Source organism: Colossoma macropomum, unplaced genomic scaffold (genome assembly GCF_904425465.1).
Source record: "Colossoma macropomum unplaced genomic scaffold, Colossoma_macropomum, whole genome shotgun sequence".
Classification (NCBI taxonomy): domain Eukaryota; kingdom Metazoa; phylum Chordata; class Actinopteri; order Characiformes; family Serrasalmidae; genus Colossoma; species Colossoma macropomum.
In genome coordinates, this window is record NW_023494787.1 from 35977043 (window position 1) to 36001134 (window position 24092).

The 24092-nt window shown below is 39.7% G+C and overlaps 2 protein-coding genes and 1 non-coding gene across 5 annotated transcripts; 1 reads left to right on the forward strand and 2 right to left on the reverse strand.

The window, feature by feature from the left end:
• The first annotated feature begins 1825 nt into the window (after nucleotides 1-1825).
• aqp10b (aquaporin 10b) lies at nucleotides 1826-7998 on the forward strand. Of its 3 annotated transcripts, XM_036567161.1 has the most exons (8): nucleotides 1826-1990; nucleotides 2090-2199; nucleotides 3074-3200; nucleotides 3415-3514; nucleotides 3686-3774; nucleotides 4325-4443; nucleotides 5897-6114; nucleotides 7496-7998. In XM_036567161.1, exons 2-8 carry the CDS (start codon nucleotides 2113-2115, stop codon nucleotides 7704-7706), a joined length of 951 nt encoding a protein of 316 aa, XP_036423054.1. In that variant the 5' UTR covers nucleotides 1826-1990; nucleotides 2090-2112; the 3' UTR covers nucleotides 7707-7998. The 3 variants fall into 3 exon arrangements, with proteins under 3 accessions (XP_036423054.1, XP_036423053.1, XP_036423055.1); XM_036567160.1 differs by having other exon boundaries at nucleotides 1827-2199; XM_036567162.1 differs by lacking the exon at nucleotides 3415-3514 and having other exon boundaries at nucleotides 1833-2199; nucleotides 3637-3774.
• Nucleotides 7999-9335: 1337 nt separating this feature from the next.
• znf687b (zinc finger protein 687b) lies at nucleotides 9336-20577 on the reverse strand. Its single transcript, XM_036567159.1, has 10 exons — nucleotides 20494-20577; nucleotides 16895-19229; nucleotides 16443-16744; nucleotides 16153-16337; nucleotides 15737-15913; nucleotides 14634-14796; nucleotides 13981-14310; nucleotides 13643-13755; nucleotides 13263-13365; nucleotides 9336-11226 (listed from the first exon to the last, which is right to left on the reverse strand). Exons 2-10 carry the CDS (start codon nucleotides 19206-19208, stop codon nucleotides 10642-10644), a joined length of 4272 nt encoding a protein of 1423 aa, XP_036423052.1. The 5' UTR covers nucleotides 19209-19229; nucleotides 20494-20577; the 3' UTR covers nucleotides 9336-10641.
• LOC118806260 lies at nucleotides 14435-14536 on the reverse strand. The gene has a single exon (XR_005007096.1). It is a non-coding gene; the product is annotated as a small nucleolar RNA SNORA13 (small nucleolar RNA).
• Nucleotides 20578-24092: the final 3515 nt, after the last annotated feature.

Below are 24092 nucleotides of genomic sequence, written 5' to 3' on the forward strand. Positions count from 1 at the left end.
TGTTTTCAAGAATTTATTTAAATGTGTAAGATAGCCCTGAGAGTTCAAAACAGGTCTAATAATGTTCAGCCACACTGATGGACCTTACTGTCTTTGTCTCTGCTAAGGCTGGCCTGCAGTTTAGAAGGTTTAGTGTCAATAGGACTGTTACCATTCTGGCCTTTAAGTCCAGTCCATTTTAATAGCACATCTTATGAAGGATTTCAGAAAGAGAATATAATAGTGTTATTTCACCCAGAAGTGACACTTTTAAACATAACTTTTTTTTATAATTTTGTGATGCTGAATGTCAGAAAACATGCATTTAACTATTTAAAAATGTGCTAACTCATCTCAAGAACAATATCTCATGTTACTTGGCTGACAATGGCTTAGATAAGTAACAGGTTTGAAATTAATTGGTTAGTTTTTTTTGTTGTTTTTTTTTTGGCAAAGAATTAACAAATACAATTTAAGGACATTATAGTAACTTACTTTGAAGGTTTCTTTTACTGAATAATTTACTGTAATTCTGTAAATCTGTAATTTGGGTAACAAGGTTATACTTTCAATGTGACCTCGTCAGTCAGCATCACAAAATCATTCAAATAAAGGGGAAAACTCTTCTTTCCATGATCTTAAGGAAATCTGAATTTTGAACATGCGAACATGTGACTTCAGATATTTCACAGTGGTGATCGTGTGGGTTGAATGAATTTGGTGGGGAACAACTATAAGATATGTTTTCCATAACCATAATGGATGGCTCAGGAAGAAGTATGTTTCAGGCATGAGATGTTAAACCGATTATGATTTATATGGCCGATTCTGATTCTGATTTCTTTATAGCCAAATTAGCCGATGGTTGATTTCTTTTGGGTGATTTTTATTAGCTGCTTTTTAAATCCAAAGCTCACGCTGTGTGGTGTAAATGAAGACTTTTTTTTAATTAGAAAATTTGCAATATAAACAATATTTATTGTACAGTATATTTGCTCTTTAACAGAACTGGCATTTAATTTTATTCAATTTTAAATTAGTTGCCTAGTAGTATAACATGAATGAAATAAATTGCTACGTGAAAAGTAAGACACAACTGGCTTATTTAGCACTGTGAGTCATGCATAATTATGCTGCAGCATATAGGTGTAGCAGCAGCTTTCAAATACAACTGAAGTGCACCTATCTGCCTCACATTAATTATGCAACACATTGCACCAGATTTACTAGAATAAAATCAATAAATTGGCTGATTGCTGATTTAATGTTTTGAACAAAAACGATTCCAATCTTAAAATTAAATAACAGTTTTTGACTATTTCTTTTCTATTGAGTTCTTTTAAAGATCATATTGCTGCTTTTCAGGTTTATATGTAACTGAATTAGAACTGACATGCTGTTTGTTCCATTTACATAAAGAAAACACAATGGACTGAACTTTTCATTTAAATTTGTTTTATCATTTTTTATGTGTGCAATATTATTTAATCTAAATTACATGAAAAACTTTACACAACATGTACACACCCAGATTCTCTCACTGATATCAAAAGATATTACGGTGATTGCCTTACAGTCATATGCAAAAGTTTAAACGCTTGTGGCTACGTTTAGATTTTTTCCCAGTGTGTTAAATTAGCAAAAGACACTAATTGTGCATTAAAATGTGCAAGAGTGTATTTTCTGTGGAAGATGTGGACTTATTTTCTTGTGCATCATTTCGTTTGCTCTTTTATGCTTCGTTTGTATGCCACGTATTTTATTGTACGTGTTATCTGGGGTTCATCTGCAGTGCTCCTGAGACAGAATGTAAAACATAATGCTGCCATTGATTATTTTATGGTACCAAATTGCTGTTAGGTGCACTATGCTTTGTAAAACTGCACTCATTCACTCACTCACATACTCAGGTTCCATAATATTCAATGCTCACAGCACAACAGAGAGTCTTGAGAGCTGGTCAACTACAAGCGCCGATCATTAAAAAGGCTGTTTGTTCTGTAGTGAGTCAGTAAGTGCTGATCGAGCTTGTTTCAGTCTACCTGTTGTTTGTTTGGAGTGGTGAATGCACCAGCACTTGTGTTACTATACTCTACTGAACTTGCAACAGGCATTAAACTGGATGATTACGGAATGGATCGGCTACTGAAGAGATGCCACATCAAGAGTCAGCTGGTCAGAGAATGCCTCGCCGAGTTTCTTGGAGTGTATGTATTGATAGTAAGTCTGCATTCCTTATTTATCCTGTATGGTCCTTCAGTACCTGGGGTTACAGTTCTTAATACCAACTGTTATGTGATAGTCTTGAGAAAGTCATTTTGAGTGTAATGCAGACCACTTTGTTACTTAATTTTGGATCTCGTTTACGCAATGCAGATTAAAGTTTTCTTCTTTTCTTGCTTTTCTCCAAAACCAAACTGAACCATGATACTGAGAGAGTTCTCACTTCATCTTTCTTACAAATCTGCATTAGGATTGATTTGTAGAACTTACTTATCATAGTCAAGAGACAGTGTTTGGTTGAAGACTTTGAACTTTCAAGCATGGAGGGGGTGAAGAAGGAAACAGAAATGGTTCTCAGCCTGCAAATCACAGCACTAGATTAATGATCTACCCCCACAACACAGACTGTATGTTAACACTAATAAAAATTTATATTTTTGTCTCTAAATGGTCTCCATAAAATAATAGGACTCCATAAAATGTTGGTTCACAATTATGACATGAATAACTGATTTCACAGTTAAACAATCTCCTTGGAACCTTTTATGCTGGCACTGTAAGGGTTCAGTTAAGTTCTGTGTCTGAATTACAATTATAACCAATAGCACAACCATGGGCATCAACACCCCACCCCCCACCTTTGTTTTGGTGGCACCAATGATCCAATGCCCCCAAAGGCCCTCCCCAGCCCCTGTGACTATATTCATAAGGGGTTATTAAAGGTAAAAATTGATCATACGTCAGCAGTTTTTGACATTTTTTGCAGCTGACCACTGATTGGTTTGTAACCAAAAAGCACTAATCTAAGTACTTACTGAATTGTATTGTACTGCACTTTCAAAGTGAATTAACTTGTGTCTTCTCCCTGTAGCTGTTTGGCTGTGGCTCAGTCGCTCAGGTGACAACATCTGAGAACACTAAAGGAGAATACCTGTCAATCAATCTTGGATTTGCACTTGGCACTACGTTTGGAATCTATGTGTCAAAAGGAGTATCAGGTAAGACTTAGTATTTTAGGGTAGCTGGCTGATAGATGGATGAATGGAAGGATTCATGAACGACTAATGGATGACTGATGGAGCGATTGAGAGTTGAGTTTGTTGGTTGGTGGAGGGATGGATTAGCAAAACATGGAACATAATACATATCATAACAGTGCTTTAGCCACATCCAGTTCATGATCTTGAAACTCATTTTTTGTATGTTCAAAAGTTGCTGTGAAGTTTGACTTAAAAGGCCAAGCAGAAGAAGAAAACCATTTAGACATTTATTTTGTCTACACATCTGTAGATCCATGCAGGTTTACATGCAGGTAGAGTTTCTGATAGGTCAAGAACATCATATTATGATTCTGAGTATTTTTTATTTCTGCATGATAGAGTACATTATCATTTCAGTGCAAGACAATTTGTTTTCTGATGTCTTCGGTTTTAGGAGCTCACATGAACCCAGCAGTGTCCCTAAGTCTGTGTTTCCTGGGCAGGTTCTCATGGGCCCGGCTTCCGTTCTATGTCCTCGCACAGATTTTCGGGGCCTTCCTGGCGGCAGCCACTGTTGCTTTGCAGTATTATGGTGAGTGAAAAGTGATTTAGACAGTATCTCTGAACTAAGGTGATAGCTAAGTGTATGGTGATGAAGACAGTACTGATGCTACGGCTGCATGATATGGACATAAAATGCGACAATCGATAAAGCTGTTGGATATCATGATGATATGAGAAGCAATAAATTATTATTAAAATAATGTGCCTCTGACTGGATGTGATGCAAGTACAGATATTTTTGTGGATGTGTAAACAGAAATCTAACAACTCTCCTTTAAGCAAATGGCAAAATATAAAATTAAAAAAATTTAAAAATACAAAAAAAGCAACATTCACTATTGTGCAAAATAAAAAGAAATGAAATACTAACAGCTGCTTACATCTGAACTACAAGCTGATTTTTTTGCACTGAAGCACTGAGAAACAGTATTACATCAACAGCTTTTACTACAAAAGGCTCCAAAAACAAAAGAAACTCATAACACGATGACATTAAAATGTGATTTATTGTGCAGCCCTAACTGCAGCTATACTTTAAGCTGCATGTCTTACTGTGTCTGTGTGTGCTTCTTGTCTAGATGCCATATTTTATTACAGTGGGGGGCACCTTACAGTGAGTGGGGCCACTGCCACAGCAGGTATATTCTCTACTTACCCTGCAGAGTATCTGAGTCTTTGGGGAGGAGTAGTAGACCAGGTAAGCCTAACTGCAAATTTTCTTCCAAATCACATTTGAGATATAGTCATTTTAAGACACACTACTGTTTATTTGCATGTATTATTCTTTATGTCATGGAGGTGGCTGAATAGTAGTAGTAGTAATAATAATAATAAGAAGAAGAAGTAGAAGAAGAAGAAGACAAGGTTGCTTTACAATAACACAGTAACAGTGTCACTCCCACCTTTTATACCACAAGCTACAGATTCACAAGTAACATATGGTTCTCCATGGTTTTTAAGGCTACCAAGCACTGATCGTACTACAGAAAGTACAGAGTACAAAGCACATCTAAAATGTGTCATGGTGAGAGCACCAATAAACATCAAGTTCATTTGCACTCTACCCATATAGATTTAATTCAGTTAACCTTTCAGCACTTCCACAAGAATTCATCCCGCTCCTGCCCACAGTCCCCTATAGCTGCTTTCCATCTGTGTTAGTCACAAATTAAAACAACTGACTTATGTCATACTTGCTTTGTTGTCATGCATTTTCCTTTATTAGGAGCACTTTCCACAGCTATGCCCATCAAACTGTCTGGAGGTTCTGCCATATCTGTAGCCTACAAGAATGATATTTGCATGTTGTTCATGTGATTGCTTGCTTCACAACACTTTATAACGAGTTTATTAATATTCTTTTTCTGTGGTTATGTATAATTTAAATGTCCTAATTATTGACTGTGACTATCATTTTATTTAGGCTGTTAATTAATCTGTGGGATTTCTTTACATGTATGTGTTGTCCCATTCCCACTCGCACTGGGCTGGGAAACCTCATGCATGATACTGAATATTAGCCCCACACCGCAAGATATAGTGGTGGGTCCGACAAGATACCAACCTCTACACTGATCTGATGAGTTTATCTTATATCAGCTAACTACCTGTTTACAAACAAGCTTAATGGTATTTGGGATGGTTTAAATGTTACTAGGCTAGTGATGTTAGCTGAGGTAGTCAGCTCATTCTGGGTGTAATATTACTGTTTAATTTGGAGCACAAATACCAAAATATTATATGGTGTGCTGTGGCACTTAGAGACACTGAGCAGTGCTGGAAGTGGACGAGTGGTCTGTGCCAAACGTCAGCAGTGAATGTGCATCTTCATTCAGGAAAGTGAAACACATTTAAAAATGGTTATTAAAAAAAGTTTAATCTTTGAAAAAAAATCAGTTAATTAAATGTGATGTCATACTGGACTGGCATCCTATCAGCTTCTTTTTCTGTGCAGTTTATGCAGGTACTGTACCCTGGTTGTTGTTTATAGGCTTTCTATAATTGGTTTAAGTTGGTCTTTTATTTATGACGATGCCTAAGATACACTCAGAAAAGTGTATTGTGACATAATTTATCAAAATATCATATCATCATACTGCCCACTGTTCATTGTCCTGTGAGTACCATATCAGGGACTGTGTGCTCCTCAGGTGATTGGCACGGCAGCCCTCCTAGTGTGTGTTCTGGCGCTGGGTGATGATCACAACACTCCAGCCCCTCCTGGTCTGGAACCTGTTCTGGTGGGAGCAGTTGTCATGGTAATTGGAATCTCAATGGGCTCAAACAGCGGCTACGCCATCAACCCTGCACGAGACCTTGGGCCTAGAATCTTCAGCTGCATTGCTGGCTGGGGTGGTGAGGTTTTCAGGTCAGCCTACAACACATGCATCACCACAACACATGTACCACTGATGTCATAACAAAATTTTTTTTTTCAAAAATGGAAACTTTATAGAAGAACTTTACATTAATGTAAGGATTTAATTGCAAGTAGTTTTTGATTACTAGGTTTTTGAACACTTTCTTCTCACAAACTCTTAGAATCTATTGTTCTCAAAACTGGTTCTGGAGTCCTGCTCTGTACAAGTTAGTGTTTTTCCTGCTCTAACAGAGCCACTTCAGCTTAAGAAGGGCCCTTCAGACCCATCTGTTAGATGCTCCTAGTGAATTTTCAGTGAAGTATAAACATTTTACATACATTTCCCAAACCATTAAAAAATGTTTGCATAGTGAAGACACAAGAAAATATCTCCACACAAAATTTCTAAGGGGGAGGCCATTTAGCAAAAGAGCAAAATAAAAGTAATATTTGAATATAACTATTTAGTGCACTAAATAGCTCGTTGTTTCAAAAAGTTTGATCCTGCAGATCTTAAGAGGAAAAAAATAAGCATTTACCAGCTATCAAATGACAATTTTCATTCTTATAATTGCTCTGACCATTCAAACTGTTGTAAATATTTAGACAGAACAAGCTTAAAAAGTGTTACGAAAACAGAAAGAAGTTATTTTTTGTTATTGTTTACATGTCAAAAAGATTCATCTGTATGTATTTTAGACAGTGGTAACCAGTCCTCCTCCTGAAGATCTGCCTTCTGAAGGTTTCACCTTTAGCCCAAATCTAACAACAGCTCATTTGTCTTATCAAGGACCTCTGAAGACAATAATTACATGTACAAGGTGGGAAGGATCGCAGTTAGAGCTAAACCCTACAGGACAGGAGATCTTTATGAAAAATAGTGGTTAGTGTGTGTTGTGCTGGTCTGAGTAGAACAGACACAGCAGTGCTGCTGGAGTTTTTAAACACTGTGCCCACTCACTAACACACTACCACCACATCAGTGTTACTGCAGTGCTGAGAATGATCCACCACCCAAATAGTACCTGCTCTGTGAGGGTCCACTGGGGTCCTGACCACTGAAGAACAGGGTAAAAGGGGGCTAATTATGCAGAGAAACAGATGGAGTACAGTCTGTAATTGTAGAACTACAGAGTGCACCTATGTAGTAAGTGGAGCTGATAAAATGGACAATGAGTGTAGAAACAAGGAGGTAGTCATAATGTTATGCCTGATCGGTGTAAGTTATTAGAATCAATATATAAACATTTGATACATTCTAAAAATATGCTATCCATATTTTTCAGTTAAAGGTCCACTAAATAGTGTACATTTAGTATGCTAGTACAGTATTTTTGCATTACTGTTTTGTGTCTGTACAGGGCTAAATCCTTATTTCTTTCTGTGGCAGGGCTGGAGATGGATGGTGGTGGGTGCCCCTAGTGGCCACTTGTGTTGGTGGCCTTGTGGGTTCATTGATTTATGAGTTGCTGATTGGCGTACACCACCCTGAGCCAGACATCACTAAGGTGAAGGACAAGTGGCAGGAATCGGACCTGAAAGTCGTGCAGCTGGAAAAACCTAAAGAGGTCACCAAAGAGTATCTGGAGGAGGCTATGTGAGGTAGCCAAGCGATGGAGGGTGAGGCCTAGATTCCTTTGACCTTAAAGGGGATTTCCTCTCATTCGTCCAAAATTTCTGCAAAGTCGCTGAGATGTAAATAGTCATTCTGTGTGGTTTGATGTGAAATGAAATTTCTTTACAGTGGTGGAGATAGGAACCAGGGGTTGTAATGTTCAAACCTAAATATAGTCATTTCATTCACAATCCAAAACCAGGTGATTCTACTCGTTGTTCGAGTTTATATGTAATGCTGATAATGGTAAAATAGTAGTAAATCTAAAAAAAAAAAAAGGACTGCATGCTACCTCTGCCATTAATGGATTAAATATGTTTTAGGCTAGAACTTCATCACAAAACTACCATAAAACAATATCTCGGGATCAGGCAGCATATACTTGACCATTTCATGTAACTTTCAGTGTGGGAGCTTTTAGAGGCATTAAACTCTTCAGATGTCTGTTTTCAGTCATTAGCACAGTGAACTATTCTGACTTGGTAAGCTTCTCTACACTGTTAGAAATAAAGGTTCTGTGCAGGTACGTTTTTCGTTCATCAAGGTACAAACAATGTAAATGTTCCCTCAAAGGCACAAGTGGTTTATGTTTTAAAGCAGAACATGGAGTCAATACAACTTACATAAATTTTAACTTATATATGATTTTAAACTTAAATATTATTTTAATGGATTATGTTACAATTATGTTCCCTGACTAAAGGTACTCAGATGTACCCTTAAGGGTACCACCCCAGTGACAAGAGGGGTACTGCCCCAGTGACAGTTTTGTACCTTTTTTTCTGAGAGTGTAGAATTTCACATCAAATCGCTTTGAATGACTTTGTTTACATCTTAACCATTCATTTTTGCTGATTTCGATTAAAAAAAAATTGGAATTCCCCTTTAACAGAAATTGATATAGGCTACATATTAATTTATGGTATTAAATTTGGTTGAATTGGGGTATATGATAACCTGTGTGGCTGCTTCCTCAGGAAAAAAAAATCAGAAACTGAAGCATTAATTAAAAAAAGTGCTTGGTTTGAACTGGGTGAATGTATCACCCACCATATGTGATAATTTGAGCTTGCGGTATGTATATAGTCCTTCTCAAAGTAATCCAAAACTGTGTTTGACCCAAGACTAACTGTTCAGTTATGAACCAGTGTGATGGGATTTACTGTACTTCTTTGCATATAAATAGAATATGTAATGATAAGCCAGCCCATTTCTATTCTTTTACATATGTTTTTCTATCTTTAGACATCATATACCAAACTTGCTCACATATAACTAGTACATATGAAACAGGGGCAGCAGCTGTACTGTAACAGTTTGCCATTTTATTCAGAAACAAAGTAGAACTGACAGAGTGTACGGCAGTGAAGCAGGCAGACCCAAGTTCTTCACAGAATATGATGGATATCTGGATTTCTCCTTATGTAAAGGACATACAGCATGTGGTTTTAAGGTTACACACTCGTACATTCACACACAGATGACTCACATGACCACAATATTATTTATAATGCATTTTAAGAAATGTGGCTTATAACGAGCACAGACACTTTTGATAGAAAAGACTATCGAAGGACATTTGTATTTGTATGTAATAAAATGCAATCCAACACACTCAACATCTCCTTTTAATTAGAATAAATTCATAAAAAATACACCAGGCTCCTCACCCAGAAACGATACTTTCACGTTATTGATATCTGAAATCAGCTAAGGGGGGAAAGAAATACAAATACAAAAGACTAAACTTGATCACATTTTCTAACAAAACAACCAGAGCAAGCCATGAATGTACTGCATTTATACACATCTTAATTATGCCATCATAACAAAGTCCTGCCACAAGTGGTTTCTATGGTTGACGTTTGCACTATTGACCTTTGCAAACCTTCTCTCCCTTACTGACCTTGAGAGTTCTTTCCTTGACAAATCCACAGAACTCATATTAATCCATTCTTTGACGCTAAAACATCCACATGCCATTCCGTATTTTACCTCGGAAAGTTATCAAATGACTCACAATCAGTACGAATGATTCATATAAATAAATATCAATAATACAATGTTGATACAATATCGTTATTACTAAAAGTCAGTGTTTTATACAAAGAGGAAAAACCTTCACTAGCACCCTTATTTTGCTTTTTAATGCTCTGTGAATTCAAGCTCTGGTTTGGGAAGAGCAGACCTTGAGCAGCTCTAGCCATAACAACTGATCTCAGAGTAGTGAACGTTTAGGCGTGTAAGTGTAGTCTCAAGTCCAGATGCCTAGCTAGTCACTATAACTAGGCACTGTAATGGAACACAAAAGGGAAATTGTGTGTGGAAAAAAAATTGTGGAGTTGTGAATATTGCTTTTAGACAAATAATATAATTATAATACAGCTTTGTATTAAAAGAGGTTGTGGAGAAATGCTTAGAATATCTATTGTCAGCTCAAAAGTTGGACAAATTAAAAGAACCATTTAGATTTTTTTTCTTTAGTTTTCAAATACACTGTCACTTATTCAATCAAAGCATTGGCTTTCTTGTATGTGTCTGTAACAAAGATCTTATTTATTAAATCACTGGTTCACTTCAGTGGATATACCTAATTTCTCATTTCCCTGACTTTACCACAGTAGCTTACTTATTGCATGTATTGACATTGCTACAGCCCAAAACCGTTGTCATGTTATCAGGGTGAGATCCTCTCTTAGGTGTGACTTCTGAGTCTTTGTAGAACGATGAAGTAAAAGGTGGGAATGCAGACATGAAGAGAAGCTGGACATTACAGAAACAGAAACAGCTTCTACTACTCACTATCACCACCAACTGGCCAGTGAGTTGCACAAGGTATAAAAGAGCCGTTCACCTCGCAGCAACTTTTCCTCTTCACTGCAGGTTATATCCCCCGCACACTGTTCCCATTTACCATTCCTTTACACGGGCTTGTCAGTCTTGTGTGCCGTGATGAAGGCCATGCCATGAGTGCGAAAGTGTGTGTTATGGTCCGAGGCTTTATCGAAGCGCCGGCCGCACACTCTGCAGCTCATGCCCCCTTCCCCCTCATCTCCTGCCTTGGGTGAGGAGGGCGACCCGTCCTGTGGCGAAATGCCTGGCGATGTGCTCCCCCCCCGGCTGTCCTGGTCTTGGCGCAAGCGGTGCGTGATGAAGCGGTGGCGGCTCAGGGAGCCTGCTGAAGTGAAGCAGGCACCGCACTGCAGGCACTGCTGGGAGGCATTTTCAGAATCGCAGTGGCTGGGAATGTGGCGCTGAAACTCCTCCCAGTCCTGCGTGCTGAAGCCACACGGTGCGCAGCGGAACGTGCCATCGTCCACCTCTTCCTCCGCAGGCCGGTTCTCAGATGACCGGGTTCTTTTCGCTGGGCTCACGGTCTCCTCACCTCCAGTGTCAGTTGCATCAGCGCCACCACCAGCAGAAGAAGCTTCACCCTCATAGTCTACCTCAGAGGAACTGCCTGCTCCATCACCTGCAGCGGAGCGCTTCCTTGTGTTTGGCGCGCTCTAAAAACGAATATTGAAGGTATTTAGGCAGCATAACATGCCAGGGTGTGCCTTATTGCAATATTAAATCACAACTGTGATGTTACTTGTGAAAACACGATCTTAAGAGTGCCATTGCTTTTACATAACAATTTTACAAAGTTAAAAAATACATATATTTTACATCAACCAAGTTATATGAAAAGTTTTAACCAGGTTTTTGCTCTAACTATAGTACTGAGACAGCAATGGTTTGTGTTGTCAATGACCTCAGGCTCAGCACTGATGCACAAAATCCTACTATTTTGGTCTTAATGGATCTTAGTGCAGCTTTTGATACTGTTGATCACAAGATTCTAATCCACCGTCTTCAGTGCTGGGTAGGCCTCTCAGGCACAGTTTTAGAATGGTTTAAATCATATTTAGAAAATAGACCAACCATTTAGATTTTTGTTCTTTAGTTTTCAAATACACTTTGTCACTTATTCAATCAAAGCATTGGCTTTCTTGTGCCTTCTGACCTAAAGTTACTGTTCATACACATATCTGTATATACTGTCTACACACCAGTTGTCACTGTGCTTTCATCTATTGTCCTTTATAATTATTTTTTTTAACCTATTTTATTAATCGCTGCAGAGAGAAATAGCCAGGCAGTGTTTCATTATACTGTACAACCCTGTTCTGGTATAGTGACAAAGTTGAATTTAATTGAATTAATGGCTTCACTGGGACATCATCATCAGAGTCCCACAAGGTTCCATTTTAGGGTCTTTGTACGTTACCTTTAGGTGATGTCATTAGGAAACATAGCAATTTTCATAGCTATGCTGACAACACGCAATTATATATTTCTATTCCTACTGATGACCGACTGACCTGTTGAAGACTCTACTGGCAGGCTTACCAGGTGTGTGTCAGATATTTCTCAGATGATTTTGCAAAACTTTCTAACACAATCACTTAATCAGTTTGAAAGAACCGCACTGGCTACCTGTATCTTTTAACTTTACTTTAAATTTCTGCTACTAGTTTTTAAGGCTCTAAATAACCTAGCACCCGTCTGTATCAGTTTATGTTCCAACATGTGATCTTAGGTCTGCAGACATTGGCCTTCTACAAATACCTTCCATAAAATACAGAAAATCTGGAGAGGCCTCTTTCAGTTATTCTGCTTCCAAACTGTGGAACCATATCTTATCAGATAATCAAGCTTGGCACACCCTTTTAAGAAACATTTAAAAAAAAATCTCTAATTTTGCATTTAATTAAAATTAAATGTCTCTTTTGGTATTTATCTTTTTAATTTGATCTGTCAAGTGTCTTATAATTTTCAATTAATACTCATAGTTAAACATTATCATCTGAAAGGCTACAGAGCAGTTGGAAAACAGCCACTACTGTAAAATTGCAGTTTGAAAACACAGATGTTAAGCACTGCTGGCTGCAAGGACAGCTACGGCAGCCTGTTATTTTGCACATATGCAAAACTGACTTGCTGCTTCTTAGCATGCTGGTCTACAATGCAAAAACACTAGCTTAATGTATTAACACCTATTTTATTAACTACAGTAACTAGCAACAAAAGTCAACTGCAGTGCACTACAAATTACTCCATTTGATGTTTGTCGAATGGTTCCCAGTGCAGCAGCATTAATGAAAACTTTTTTTTCTGGTCACTCTAGTCATCCCTAATGCCAGATTAAAGCATAAGGTCTCGTTTTTTGCAAATATGGTGAAAAAGGAAGGATGGAGGCTAACCCATGGCTAAATCCAAATTATTCTTTTTAGATGCACGTTTGGAAGGGAACTGCCAAAGCTAAACCTAAAGGGCATACATTAACAACAAAACTGACTTTCATTGGCTTAGGATATTACTTGGATTTAACCTGTTTAGCCCAAGTTGGCACCCATAAAAGCAACTGTAGTTGTTACTTAGCAACCAGTAGTCAGCAGAATGATAAAGGTATGGTGAAAACATGCTGTTCTCAGACTGTTGTATGTTAGCATCCATTTCCTAATTAAATTCACTGAGACACAGAAGAGGCTTTTCTTACCTGTCTGTCTACGGGCTGTCTAGCTCGGATGCCATGTCTGACTCTGATATGTTTCTCCAAAATCAGTCGACTACTGAATGTTCGCTTGCCCTCTGAACAGTACCTGAAATGAGAAGAAATGCAGCTGAGGAACAGATTCTTTTTTGCATTCCTGAAGTTGCTGTAAGCTTCTGTGTATAAGTGTCACCATGTGCTATAAGTTATTCTTCCTATAATGCTCAAATTAGTTATTTAAAGTAGACTGGGTTTGTTTGTGTGATCACTTGAGTATATGAGGTCCAAACGAGAACTTAAAGGACTGCATATATAGTCCATACTCTATATAATACAGTGCACATCATTTGAGAGGACATGAAGATGTTTAGGCTTTGCTGACTCACTGGCAGTGGAAGACTCTCTCGACACCCTCGTGAATCACACGAACGTGGCGCCGCAGGCTGTTGGCCGAGCTAAAGGAACGCTCACACATCCGACATGGAAATTTCTTCATCAACTACAAGTACCAGAGAATAAAACATCAGTACATCACTTCATAATGTCAACTTCTGTTTATTTAGGGACACATTTGTAAGTCTCAACATAGTTTTATCTTTGAAATAGCAATGCACATCTGGGCAGAGACATTTCTGTTAAAATCCTTATCATGAACCCTCCCAAAAGCAGACAAAGTAGTATGCAATGATTTTTTCTTTTTTGCTTTGATGTGTACTGTCTGTACCGTGCCATGATCCTTCTTCATGTGGTCAATGTAATCTTCTCTCTCAGAATAGCGTGTCTTGCACTCCTTGCACCTCCACTCCATGCTTCCACTCTCTGGAGAACTGGGCTGCTCTTCTTCCTCATTGTCGTCATCCTCCTCCTCTTCCTCTCGCTCCTCACCTTCCTCTTCTTTCTCCTCTTCCTCCCCTTGTCCCTGGGCACAGTCCTCAAAGCCAACAGTTACTCCTGACTGTTTGGCTCTTGAGTTGGAGTTAGCAGCAGAGGCTGAAACAGGGGATGAAGCAGCAGGTGGAGCTTCTGCTTTGCTTGACAGGCCTCTGTGGGCAGTCTGCGCAAGAAGCAAGTGGAACAAGACCAATTAGAGAGGAGCAAGAGACATAACACACATCAGCTGACAATTCTGTCTGAAATTAACTGTGTGCTTGGTGCAGAGCTTTGCGCAAGGTAACACTGACTGTTACCTAGTAAAGGCCAAACCAAGACTCTACTGTATGCCTTTGTTGACACCACATTCTTTTGAGGGAAACGCAAAGAATGGGCAACACAAAAAGGCAAGAGTTTTAAAACACTTTTGTACTATAACAATGTATTGTGCAACTTAAAAGCTTAATAAAATATGTAATGATGCACTAAATGACTGCAGAAACCAACCTTGATGTGTTCCATCATAGAACCCTTCTGAGCATATAATTTGGTGCAATCTGGACATTTGAAAACATGGACTTTCTGCTTGGCCAGGTGAGTGTCAAAATGCATATACAGCAAAGGCTTCTGGGTAAAGACTGTGTCACACATCACACACTTGTAGATCATCCTATTGAAAGATACAGATGGAGAAAATAATAGCAAATAATTAATTTGTGCTCAAGAGTATCTGAATTCTATCAAATTAAAATATAACCAAGTATTGAGACACGTGTTGTATTAGACAAAATGCACCATTTCAAAGTGACTCAGGTGAAATGGTTTCAGAGAAGAAGGCATCAGGCTAAGCCAGTGTCCTTGGACAGTAAAGTCTTTTGAAAAAAATAACAAAACAACCATATTGTTTTTACCAAACTGCACTTGTGTTTTCATTTTACAAAGATTTACACTTAATCAGTGTTTTCTCCTGCATCCACTTCATTAGGGAGTGTCTCAAAACTACTGGACTAAAACGTGTTAAAGTGTTTTTTATGTAATGTTCTCATTGTCATTACTGTTATTGCTAGGCATTAAACCCAACGGTTTAACCTTTTACAGCTGTTACAGCTCTGTTACTCTGGTGGTAATAGGCCTGTGGTAAAAGGCACAGGCCTATTATGACCAGTTCCTTTTGCCAAGTATTGTACAAGCTCAGGGACAGGAAGTATTTTGTGTTGCTAAATACAGGAGGAACAACTTGCTAGAAGAAAAAAAAAAAAGCTGTTGGTTGTTTTAAGTGCAGATCTCATCTATTTTAGCAGGCAATACTTTTGCCGCTACAGCAACACATTGCACTATATGTTTAGGCTCTGATGAACTTTCACATTCTGCAAGTTGTCATGCACATACAGTTAATAAAGCTAACTTCACAATGTCATCTCTGGTGCATAGCAGTGGTTCTCAAACTGGTCCTCAGAGACTCCCTCAGAGAACACATTTTGCTCCATACCTACGAGTTACAAGTTAGATTGGAGCAATAATCTGTAGCATCTATCTGGGGGTCCTTGAGGTCCACTTTAAGAGCTACTGGTGTCTACATCTGTATAAGCTGTGTGTCTCCTAGAGCATACTTTGCCTGTGCAGAAGTGAGAGTGGGGTGCTGGGTGCTGATGTGAGCCTGGGCGCTGGCTGCTGATTTGAAGGCCATTGGGCAATTGGGGCACTTGTGGAACACCTCGCAATGAGCAGTCTGAATGTGAGACTTAATGGAGTTCAGGCCACCAAACACCACCTGACAGCTGGAGCATCTGTGAAACAGAAATGTAAGTATTTAGTCACTGCAACACAGCATGTGCAGCACTTCACGAACATCTGTTCTGCTTTAAACTACAAACTGTTACTGTATCCTGTAACAGTGCTGGAAGAAAAAAAAAATGACATGCCATGCTGGTAACCATCACTTTCAGAGGTTTCTATATTACACACCTGTGTTTTATAAAACCTGTTGTACACTATTACATATTTATGGACATTTTTAAAATAATACCTGTAGCCAATACGCCTGGCAAAGTGCAGACAGGCTTCCTCTAGATGGGTCTGAAAGGTGGCTTGACGAGCAATGCCCCCACACTCGGGACACACATGAGGAGCACGGTGCTTATGGATCCGCTGATGAGCTGACACACTGCAACCGTTAGGGAGCATCATTGGTGGAGAGCAAAGCATACAAGTCTGATAGAAAAAAAGCAGAAAATTATACAAGGTCAGACTTGGTGACACAGAAAAAAAGACTGACCGTCATGAATTGGCATTAATAAGAGCATTAGTGAAACTCACTGAATTGGGTGTAGCTCTGATTTGCTGGAAGTGGGCCACTAGCTCTGCCTTGCCTGAAAATTGGGCCTGGCATTCAGGACATTTGAAATTGTGGTACTGCAGGACCTCGCCCTTCTTGCAGGGAAGAGGCATTAGGGCATGAGGACTCTGAGGCCCACGGCGAGCCGGACTGGGCTGGGAAGGAGCCATGCCTTGTGAAGAGGAGTCCTTAAGTGGACTAGAGGTGGAAGAGACAGAGGGGGTTCCAGATTGTGTACAGGGGGTTGACAGAGGTTGAGAAGATACTGATGGCGAGAGCATACCTAGAAGTAGAACAGTGAGAGAAATAAATGATCATTATGCTCTCATTCTAAATACAGTGGAATGGGTAACTACTGTGTATTCAATGAATATTAATTATTATGCATTATGCAAAAGTAACAAGTTTTAACTAATAGCGATTGGAATAATACCAATGGGAGTGGTGTCCTGTTGGCCAATCATCTGTTCCACAGTGACTGGTCTCATAACCAGATGTGAACACTGCATAACCAGCCCTCTCTCTTTATGCTCCCGAGCATGCAGCAGCAGACTGCACTTATTAAAGAAGGCCAGGCGCTTTGCACAGTGGTTACAAGTCACCTCAATTCTTAAAGAGCGCCTATCATAGTGGCGTGCCAGACTACGCTCCAGTGCAAATGCATCTCCGCACTCCAGGCAGCGATAGCCTGCAGGCGGCATGGGGAGACCCCACTCCGGCGGTGGTGGAGTAGAGAGATCCGGACGGTAGCTGGGCAGCAAGTTCTTGCTGTTGAGGATCTTGTTGAAAGCTTCCACCAGACTTGACTGACTGCGAGAAATAACAGCTCCTGTGCTGTTGACAATAGAGGCCGGCTTGCAAGGTACGTGGACATTAGACGCAGCTCCGTTAGTTGCTCTCCCTGTAGCAGCACGCACGCTGATTCCACCAACTGTAGGTGTCACAGGTAGGTTGGCAGCTTTCGTGATACTGACTGCCGTAGCAGAAACCTTTGTCTTGTCAGAAGAGACAGCTATTTTATTTTGAGCTTTACTCGCTGCAGCTAGCATAGCACTGCTGGCCTCTAGCGTGGACACTGGTAGGCTGGATCCTCTCACAATTCGACCAGTTGTGGTCTCTGCTTTTCGAGCTCTGTTAGCAGGGACCGTCCGACCTCCTGGCTGAACTTTTGCAGCATCTGTGCCTTTGCCTACACCTGCATCACCTCCTTTGCCTGCCACACGGGTAACTGTCCGGGTGATGCTTCCTGTGGAGGTCTTGATGGTCTTTATGCGGACTTTCAGAGGCCTGGAGGGTACAATACCATCAACTGCTGTGCCCCCACTAATATCAGGTGCACTGATGTTGGGGTTCATTGGTGACTGGGTAGAATCACTCTCATCTTCCACTTCCATCTTGTCTTCCTCTTTTTGTTCATTGTCCTGACTTCCTAAATGAGTTGTATCTCCACTGTCTTCGTTTGTTCCTTTAGCCACCTCCATTTCCTCTTCTTCTTCCTTAGGCTCACGAAGGCCTGTAGGTGATGAAGGAGCCGCCACTGGACTAGAAGATTTCTTGGAAGCTGCAGGCATTGTAACTGAAGCCTTGGGGATCTCAGGCTCCGGACTTTCTGGCGAGTCACGCTCCTCAATGACATGCTCTGGGTTTCGCTCGTCTGGGGGTGGGCTTTTTCCAGTCCCAGTCTGAGTAGGTGAGGAAAGCCAATTCTGTGGTGTCCGAGGGGATGCTGGTGAGGCCGAGGGGACATCCCCTGGTTTAGGGTAGGTAGCCGAGGACAAGGGTGCTGAGTGGGGGAGTGAAGAGGACTCTGAACTGTCAGCAGAAGATTTGAGCCTGCGTGAATGTTTTGGTGAGGTGGGAGAACCTGGACTTTCCTGGATGACCAGAGAACCCCCAGAGTCAGGATCTGAATCCTCCTCCTCCGAGTCCATACGCCTGAATCCAGAAGAACCATGGCGTGGAGTTCCATTGAATGGTTCTGTTAAACTTGTAGCAAGTGGTGATGAGGCAACAGCCCCTGAAACACGGGATCCAACAGAAGGAGAGGAAGATGAGGGTGAGGAAGAAGGAACTGTGGTGGGTGTCGGAAGGTAAGGTTTGGGAGGAGGAAAAAAAGGAGATGCGACTCCACTTGTTCCACCAGGAATAACGGCGGCTTTTGCCTTGTCAGCTCCCTCTAAACCTGTTTCTTGCTGCATCTGTTGCTGCTGCTGCAACAGCTGCATTTTTCTGGCCCTCCCAACAGGGTCTCCAGCCCCCTGTGCCATCAGGGGCTTCAACTTATTGAATATGTTGCTGCTTTGCTTGGAAGTGTTTGTAGGCCCAAGCACTTGCCCAGTGGTTTCTGAAGTCACTTTTGAAGTACACAGTGGCCACTGTTCCCCATTTGGTTGGCTTCGAGACTGAGAGAGATGAGCTGGCCCACTTGAGGACACAAATCCATTATGATTGAGTGGTTCTGACACAGGTACATCACCACCCTCAAATGTTTCTGTACGCACCCGGTTCTTCACAATTACACTAACAATAGAGGGGTCACTCTGTGGATCTGTGGCTGGGCTGGGGGCTCTAATGGTTGAATTTCCTCCAACTCCACTCTCGCCTAATTTTGTGAGAGTCCCACTGCTTGACCCCTGGTGCCCCTCCACCTCTTCAGGTGCTGACTGAATGGCCTCTTTGGCATCAATATCAGGAATATCAAACGCTGCCAGCAAGTCATCAAAATCGGGGGTCTTCATGTCCCCCATGCCGGGACAGTGGACTCAATCCTGTACAAAAAAAATCAGATTGTGTTACTGTTTGTTTGGGATGTGATGTAAAAAACAATTTTTGACCATAACGACTGTTAGCTAACTATTCAATGAATTAACTACATGGTACAGGAAGCTAATTTTAATGTTGACAGATTAATCTCTGTTTAACTGTAAATCTCTCAACTAATTGTTTACAAATGACAGCTGTTTGTGAGAACAACTGCATAATACTGCGACCACTAGCTTTAGCCCCTTGATTTTCCCCAGGTGTTTGGTTAGACATGTTTACATAAACATTAAGCGTAACATAGTGCTACTTTCACAGTGGCATTAACGGGCTAGCTACCTCCTTTCACTTAGATGGCTTTGTTTAGCATACTAGCTGAACACGAAATTCGCGTCTCCTGTGAGGTGGATCCACAATCAGGCGCGTTAAAAGCAAGGTGGTGCTCACTGTCAACACTCATTACAGGGACCACACAAATATCAGGTATTAAGTAGTTACACGTTGTGAGTTGTCAACCGCCAACAGCAATCACGCTGGTAAAACACAAAGCAGCTAACCAAAGTCAAGCAAGCTGCCTATCCGTATGTTCGTAGTTCTACCAAGGGTACACTAAGTTAGTTAATTGTCATTCAAAAGTGAACAAGCAGAAACTTTTCCAAATTAGTGGACCATTCAGTCAGTAATACCTCTTAGGACCGACTGAGTTGCATATTCAATTGAGCAAGAGCACATGCTAACATTAGCCCGATATCTGCTAAGCTAACTAACCCGTCAGCTAGCTGCTCTGGCTACGGTAACGCATTACAGGCTAACCTAGCTTGCTATCTTACTCGGCTAGCTGGCTAATTGTGAATATGAACCATCTCGAACAGCAGCATCACTGTCTATTAAATGTTATTTATTAGACCCACGGTTAGCTTCTGGTGACGCGCATCATTATGTGTGTCCGTATGATCCGTATCAGTACGCAACGGTTAGCCTGCTATCTAAATAATGAGAGCACGCAGCCGTCCGGCGGTGCGCAGCGGGTTAGCCTGCTGGCTAAAGTTTATTTCAGGCTCCCTATTCCTCCATGACGGCGGAGCTCTCCGGCCACCGAGCCAGCGAGGGGTCATTTAAACCAAGGCCACTGAGAGTAAATGCAGCGTTAACTTTTGCAATAATGTCATGTGTATAGATTTCAAAACATGCCTTGTAACGCATGCTGCTGAAATCGGACCGTAGAAATCGTGTGTTGTGAACATTTCCGTGCGCAAACATTTATTTGTTTACCTGATTTGGAGATTCCCGACTATCCTCGCTCCAGTTGAAGCGCCTTAACTTCCCGTCACCACTCGACTATGGCCAGGTCCGCGCAGATAACAATGTCGCGCGGAAAAAAAAACAAACATTGCAAACCAGCGACCCAAATATATAATTTGGTGCTTTGCATTTAAAAGAGTTCAAGTACTGCGCTTATAAATGGTATTGCATATTTTACAGCGCATAGTACTCGACGGTTGATTATTGATTCGTCCTCCCACAGGTTCTGAATTTTGTTCCCTTCCAGGATCTCACCCTCAGTATGCCCTGACTGATTTGCTCTTGCTTTGGTTGTAATTGCATGCAGGCCATGCCAGGTGAGGTCAGCTGATTAACGCTTAGCTATCGAGAAATTTGAAAGAGTGGTTGTACTGTTGTTTACACATTTACACGTGTTTATTAAGATGAGTAACATTTTGAGTTCAGTCAGTGAATTAAGTGGAAAGCATTTTTTTTAAAGAGGAATTCCACCAATTTTTCAAAATTTCTGAATAATTCAGTCCTGAAGATTAAACCAAAGTAATTCAGTGGTTTGATGTGAAACGGTTTACTGTAAAGAAAGTACAGACTCAGATAGAAACCACTGAGTTTAGTTTAAATAGTGGCAAATCTAAAAAAATATATATTTTTTGCCTTATAGTGCTCTGTAAAAATTACTGGATTAAAATACATTTTAAGCTGAAACGTCATCACAAAAATATAAAACAATGTGTCATCAGGCAGCAAATGTCCAACCATTTGATGTAATAACTTTCTGTGAGGGAGCTTTCAGACAGTGAAATCTTTAGACATCTGGTTCCTATCACCACCACTGTGAACAAGTCTGACTAGTTTCAAAGCCTTTCGCATCAAACCCCTCTCATTGACTTTACATCTCAACCATTTAATTATATAGAAATTTAGAAAAAAGAGTTCCCCTTTAACATGTGTTGGATATTACGTTTTAAAAGCACAGTAAGCCAATTTATTATTTTTTACTTTTTTTTAATTATTATTTCTGTTTAATTTAAGTCTGCCCTGTGATGAACTGGGGACCTATCCAGGGTGTTTCTTGCCTTCCACTGGGATAGGCTCCAGCACCCCCTGCAACCCAGAAGGATAAGCAGCTAAAAAAGTTTGTGTGTGTGTGTGTGTTTAATTTAAAAATGCCAGTTTGGCCAATGGAAGAAAAAAAAATGTTGTATGTTATTTATAACCCACACAATGAGAGCTCTGAGTTTAAACAAAAAGGCTAATAAAAATCAGCCAAAAAATAAGCCATCACACAATATAGTTGTAAAGAAATTGGAATTGGCCGCAAAATTTCATAACTTACATGATTTACATACTTATTTCCATCTAACTCTTCATTTACCAAAGAAGCAACTGAAATTGTTGATTGTACAGAGCCGACTGATAGAGCTGTCTGCAAGTGATTAAAAAATGTTTCTTCAGTTAATGTGTGGGATAAATTATTAGTTCATAATTGTCTTCAATAAACTGATCAAGCAGTGGTGGAAAGAGTATTGTAAAACTATACTGAGATAGTGTGGTGATTGTAGAGAGAATGTGCTTTTACTTATGTTTATTTTGCTCACATACTTATGAGATCAAGGCTCAGTCAACCAAGCAGTGCATATACATGCATTGTATGCATTATTAATATATGCGATATATTAGTACATTCATAAGAAATTTTATGTGTGCAAATTTATTTTTAAAACTGTTGGGTTTTTTGCTGATTCATTTTTAGCAAAGTAGCAGCCTCGACCCGTCCTTGGACTAGGCCTTTCCTGGATACTCTTTTATCCAAGCATGATTGCTTCACCTGTTTTAGATATTTCACAGTGTTTCTAGCCATAAATTGCCCCCTGCCCTTTTTGGAATGTGTGGCAGCCATCAATTTCAAAATTAGTGTGTATTTACAAAAACTATGAAGTAGATAAGATAAAACATTAAATACCCTGTCTTTGCCCTGTTTTTGTTCAAATACAGGTCAAAGTAGATTGTAGGTTTATACATCACTGCTTTCTGTTTTTATTTGTGTATTTATCTGTCCCATTTTTTTGGAATTGCATTTGTAAAATTTATCTGTACTTATTCCACACTATGAGTACCTCAATTCAGAATGGTTTACATACTGCTCTGGAAATACCTGTGCTCCAGAACTGGAATGATGTAATGGAAGATGTTTACAAAAATATTATGTAAGCCTAGTAAGATGGGTGTTTAGCTTATTTGTTCAGTGCAGTTCAGTTCATCCAAAACTGTTCCGGCGTAATATTGAATTCTGAAAAGAAAAAAAACAGGCACACCAAAGTATCAAATTATGTGCTTTATTAAGATCTAGAGAGGATGATTCATCCATGATATTGTGGGTGTGATTCAACAGTAACAGTATGAAACACTTTAGCTATTGGAACGTAATACAAACCTGTAGTAATATGTACTCCGAACAAAAAAATATATAACCTGTGTGTATTTATTTCCAATTTATACACAATGTGTCAGGGTGTTTCTGCAACTACAGGCACTTTTAGGCCCCGGCAGTGATTTTTTGCATATATGTTAACATTTTTAGCATAACATAGCGAATGATTTAGCAGTGTTACAACACTCTTTCATATAATAATTGGTTGCTAAACATACTGCTAATGTAACTAGGTAGCTAATGTAAATGTATGAAATACCACTTTTAATTATGTCTCTTACCTGTGATGTGCCACCGCTTCTTCAAATGCATAAAAGTTACTACATTTCAAATGACATCTCAGTTGAAACGGCACTGTATAAATGTTAAATTAAAACATTATTAAATAAATACTGTTACTATTGATTAGTAATTGTCATTTTTCCTCTAAATATGCCATATTTATATGTCCTTACCATGACACTGACCAAATGACCTAAAATAAATTTGTTTGTTTTTTTTTCAGCCTAAGCCAAACAAACCTACCTTCAATTGAAACACAAGTTACTCAAAGAATATATGGACAAAAGTGTGAGAAACCTAATCCCTGTACCTGGATTTACAGAAAAGCAAAAAAAGGATAATTTTCAAAGTATTTTATGCATGTTCTACTGCATTTATATTGTGTTTTAAATTAGACTACATGAAATTAGTACATGGAATTTCATATTCATATATTCATATTCATAGACATTCTCCTTCATTCATATTCTCATTCATACTAATTCACATTCTCACATGGCTATATTTGTGTTGTCAACATCAGGACCTCTGGTTCCTATCGCCACTGTAAGGAATCTGAGTTGGTAAGTTTTTCTACAAAGGAACCATTTCACATCAATCAACTCTGAATGTCTTTGTTTACATCTCAGCCTGTGAATTATGCAGACATTTTGAAAAATTGTGGACTTCCCCTTCAAAGTTAAATTCATCAGAAGTTGTCTGGCAAAGCTGATGTAACATGACAAGCTCTTTCCCATCTGGACTGAAAAACTGGAAAAATCTTTACAATAACATCCCTTGTATAGCAGAACATGGCCTGTATATCTGGACAGCCCAAACTGTCCGTAGTCGCAGAAACACCCAGTAATGTATGGAGACATTTTTGCCGGGTGACCGA